Source organism: Olea europaea, chromosome 3 (genome assembly GCF_002742605.1).
Source record: "Olea europaea var. sylvestris chromosome 3, O_europaea_v1, whole genome shotgun sequence".
Taxonomy (NCBI): Eukaryota; Viridiplantae; Streptophyta; class Magnoliopsida; order Lamiales; family Oleaceae; genus Olea; species Olea europaea.
Window position 1 is genome coordinate 9,857,491 of NC_036239.1, and position 4,664 is coordinate 9,862,154.

General features: G+C 35.3%; 1 protein-coding gene across 3 annotated transcripts; it reads left to right on the forward strand.

The window, feature by feature from the left end:
- Window positions 1-346: 346 nt before the first annotated feature.
- On the forward strand, window positions 347-3,949 carry LOC111385536 (calmodulin-binding receptor-like cytoplasmic kinase 2). 3 transcript variants are annotated; one of them, XM_023009945.1, is made up of 7 exons: window positions 352-449; window positions 486-657; window positions 1,559-1,803; window positions 1,910-2,078; window positions 2,386-2,475; window positions 2,560-2,861; window positions 3,332-3,949. In XM_023009945.1, the coding sequence occupies exons 1-7, from the start codon at window positions 408-410 to the stop codon at window positions 3,593-3,595; spliced, it is 1,284 nt and encodes a 427-aa protein (XP_022865713.1). In that variant the 5' UTR covers window positions 352-407; the 3' UTR covers window positions 3,596-3,949. The 3 variants fall into 3 exon arrangements, with proteins under 3 accessions (XP_022865706.1, XP_022865718.1, XP_022865713.1); XM_023009938.1 differs by having other exon boundaries at window positions 347-657; XM_023009950.1 differs by having other exon boundaries at window positions 347-657; window positions 2,425-2,475.
- Window positions 3,950-4,664: the final 715 nt, after the last annotated feature.

Sequence of the window (4,664 nt, forward strand, 5' to 3'; positions counted from 1 at the left end):
TAAAAAGCTAAGCTTTGACAAAATATTCACCCGAACATTCAAATTTCATCAGTAGGCCTTTCAACAAGCAATTACATGTCAGGTTTAGCTCTGAGACCAATTTGGTGAAAATTAGAATTAAAATTAATATCATCCATATATTTTGTGGGATTTCTAATTTTTCAATCACATATTTCACCAATATTTATCAAAGTTTACTAAAAATTTAATTTTAATCTCATTCTAACAAGGGTTTAAAAAATAATAATACTAAAATAAAATAAAATTGCCACGTGGAAATGCCAAAAAGTATTAAGAAAAGTCAAAGTCATGCAGTTTACAATTGAAATAAACAATTTACTGCTTATTGCATTCCAATTACCCGCCATATCTCTCTATCTCCATTTTGTTACGCGTCATTTTTGGCAATGAAAAGTCCATCGTTTGGTGGTGGCCGGCGCCGGAGTTCTAGCTCCGGCTTACCGGAAAAGATGACCCACTCGCGGAGTTCCTCTAATTATTCCACTTCCACTGCTTCCAGCTCTTCCCACAAGTCAACCACCGGTTCCACTAAGAACCCAGTCAAGAACGCCGCCCGTTCTATGGCCGACGCTTTGGTGTCTTGTTTTACTCCGCCGGAGACGCCCAAAAACTCCGGAAACTTCAGCGTTTTTTCAGGTATGTCATCTGATTCGTGTGTTTTGCTGATATGTGTTTGTGATTTTGTCTGAAGGCAAAATATGGTTCTTGACTTGACTAAGTCTTTGGTAATATGCACAAGATATTTTCTTTTGGTTTGTGAGATTGGATTTTTCTGGTCAGCTTTTTTCTTTGTTCTTCTTTTAGATTTTTACTTATACGCGGATTTTTATTTTTATTTTTTCATTTTTTGCCATTGATAGGATGTTACTTGAATGGATCAGATAAGAAATTAGGATCTTCTGTTAATATATCTTTAAGATGCATTATTTTTCCTAAATTTATTTGCTTGATTTGTTTCACAGTGCTTTCATGTTGGCATTTGCTTTGTAGCCACATGTATAATCTCGAAACCGGTATAGTTTTGAACAAAGAACTATTACGGGATCTAATTCCTCTATCTCCATTTGAAATTCGGAAAACGGTACTTCGAATGGCATTGGTTTGGTCTGATATACAATTTCCAATTGTAAAAGTTATATGCCGAGGAGATCTAAGGAAGTAATCAGGCAGTTGCATATTTTGATGGCTGGATTTTTTCTTTTGCATTTATGCATCTTTGGTCGGAATGAATGCATAGGACTCTATAGTATTATGTTAGAAAAAGTTAAAATCTTGTTCATTATTTTGTTATCAAGAGCATTGTGTACCAAACATGCACTCAAGGGCTAGCAAATTGCATACAGTATTACGTATGAAGCATATCTAAGATCATTTTCTTGATATGAACCTAAAGAATCCCAAAGAACTTGGAGTATTCCTTTTTGAGAATCAGAAAAATTTATGATACATTGTTACATTGAAAAATCAATACCTTTTTTATATAATGGATTAGAATAGAAGCTGAGGTGAAGTAACCACTTAACTGATCAATATTTAGATAAGTCGGATGCTTCAAATTCTGGAGGCAAGAGGATAAGTGGCTTATATCGGGGAATCTATGGTAGTTCCAGCAATTCAACGTGCAGGGGAGAACCGGGGAGTACTAAATTCACCATTGAAGAAATCTACAAGGCCACCAGAAACTTTTCGCCTAGCTTCAAAATTGGACAAGGTGGTTTTGGGACAGTCTACAAGGGTCAACTCGAAGATGGAACTTTGGTTGCAGTTAAACGTGCTAAGAAGGTTGGAGGTCGACAAAAATGAAGTTGCATCTTAAATTAACAACATCAAAGTTACTGACACCATTATTATTGCTATTTTGTTTTTTAAGGTTCTTCCTTCTGTGCAGATTGTCTATGATAAACATTTGGGGACTGAGTTTCAGAGTGAGGTTCGAACACTGGAACAAGTGGAACATCTAAATCTAGTAAAATTTCATGGTTATTTGGAGCACGGAGATGAGAGGATTATTGTTGTTGAGCACGTTCCAAATGGAACCCTTAGAGAACAGTTGGACCGTGAGTTCTTTCTCTACCTTATTGAACAATTTGCTGTCATTTTCTATGATTTCATTTTACGTCTTAAATTCTTCATCATGTTTTTCTTAGTTTCTTTTTGTGTGATTTAGTACGTGTTAAAGATAATGGAAGATTTCCATAACACACTCATATACTTTTAGAGTTATTTATAACATTTATTGTATCTCATTCTTTGTAATTCCTAGACATAAAAGATATACAAATCCTCTCGCCCCTCTGTATTTTGTCTCAAATATATTCTCATCTATATTTTCTAACAGTGATAACATGTAATTTACTGATCTAGGTGTGCATGGTAACGTTCTTGATTTTGCTGCAAGGTTAGATATTGCAATAGATGTGGCGCACGCAGTTACCTACCTCCACATGTATACAGGTAAATAGACGGTAGCAGCCTTGTTAATATGGTTCTTCGATGTGAGGAAATTTAGTTTCTGTAAATAAGTTGCATTGTATGTAGATCATCCCATTATCCATAGAGATATCAAGTCTTCCAACATTCTTCTCACGGAGAACCTACGAGCTAAAGTAGCTGACTTTGGTTTTGCTCGGCTAGCCGCTGACAGTGAATCAGGAGAGACACATGTTTCGACCCAAGTGAAAGGAACTGCTGGCTATTTAGACCCTGAATACCTGAAGACCTACCACCTCACAGAAAAGAGTGATGTTTATTCGTTCGGTGTATTACTAGTGGAACTAGTTACAGGCAGGCGTCCGATTGAGCCAAAACGGGAGCTACAGGAACGGATTACTGCTAGATGGGTATGACCGTCTCTTTTACCCTCTCTCTAATGAGTAAAATTGCAGTTGATGATGGCAACTATTGAACATGCTTGTTGAACCACCTCATTTAAACTCTATCAACTGTGACAACCAAAAATATTTATTTTACTATTTATTTAAATACAGTCTTCAATGCACCATAACATGCGGGATTAATTCATATTTTCTTTAAAGAGGCCTGACACATGCACAATTTTCATATACAGGTTGGGGCGAGACTTGAACTCAAGACATTGCGTGCTCTAATATACTATTGAACTAACTCATCTAAAGGCTTAAACTATTAAAGAATGAACGCTTTTGTATATTTAAATTTAGTTTTCAACATCTACTCAGATGATTTCTTGAACAAGAACCTTTTTTGCTATACCTCGACTAAGTTTAGGTCAGGCACAATGTAATGTTGGTTGATGCTTTCTGTGGTTGATACGAATGGATTTTAAGTGCAGGCTATGAAGAAGTTTTCTGATGGAGATGCAATCTTAACTCTGGATCCAAGGCTGCGGAGGTCTCCTGCAAATAACTTTGCAATGGAAAAAATTCTTGAATTAGCCTTGCAATGTTTGGCTCCTCATCGACATAACAGGCCTACCATGAAGATGTGTGCGGAGATTCTCTGGAATATACGCAAGGATTACAAAGAATTCTCGACTTCAGATACACCTTCACTCTCTTCGAATGCTCAGAGAAGTAGCTCAATCAGACAAGAATAAGCACCATATATATGTGATTTTGGGCGAGTATTTGCATCGCATAACTTGATTTCATTGAGATGCATGGAGAAAATACTGCAAGAGCAACAGTCTTAAAGTAGAACACATTGCCACAGTGCAAATCGAAGAAAAGAGAGCATTTGAAGGTGTTTGGCCTATTGCAAAGATGTTGGAGATTAGATCACGATGTTTGACTTCTGCATATAGGGACGGATTGCATAATATAGGGAATTGTATATGTTGATTTGAAAAGTATCTTTTATATATACATTCACTTGTGGAAATTGACTGATTTGTTGAATTTGGTTTGGTTTACATTTTGTGATTATGAAATTGTTTATGTTGATTTGAGAAGTATCTTTTCCATATATTCATATCTGAAATTTGATTGATTTGTTGTATTTAGTTTGGTTTACATTTTGTGGTTCTCAATTTGGCTGATGATTCATGAAAGGACGGAGGACTATACGCACCTGCACTATAGCCAAAGGCATACAGGGCCTCGAGTTGACCCTTCGCCACCCATAGTACTTATAAATTTGAGTCATGCTACACTTATAAAGTTAGGTTACAAAGTTGGGTTACAAAATAACATCCATACCAATCATTTCAAAAACAAATTTTTAAATCATTTCAAATCAGTGGCCTACATTTTGCCAACACACTTCACTTTTGTAAAGCTACTTTGTAAGAGTAGCTTTATTTTATAAATTTAGTTGGGCCAAAACTAGTGCGGATGCGAAAATAGAATTCTTGAATCAAGAATGAAGTTAAAAAATAAAATAAATAAATAAAAGTGCCTGCATAGGGAATAATTTTGTTGTATGGATTTACGATAGAAAAAGTGTACAAAGCCTTTGTATGTATATGCGAAATTATCCCCTATTCTTACTAATACAAGGAAACTAAAAAGGAAAGAAACCAAAATCCTAATCTAAAAGAAAGAAAATCTTATTCTGATTAATAGAGAAAAGAAATACTATTCCAAATATTAATAATAATAATCGACTATTTATAATAAGAAAAGAAAATCTTATTCTAATTGAATTACATCAACGTTGAGACCGAG

Coding starts and splice junctions, on each gene's coding strand:
- LOC111385536 (XM_023009938.1), top strand. CDS start 408: ATGAAAAGTCCATCGTTTGGTGGTGGCCGGCGCCGGAGTTCTAGCTCC. Junction 658..1,558: donor AAACTTCAGCGTTTTTTCAG/GTATGTCATCTG, acceptor ATCAATATTTAG/ATAAGTCGGATGCTTCAAAT. Junction 2,476..2,559: donor CTACCTCCACATGTATACAG/GTAAATAGACGG, acceptor CATTGTATGTAG/ATCATCCCATTATCCATAGA.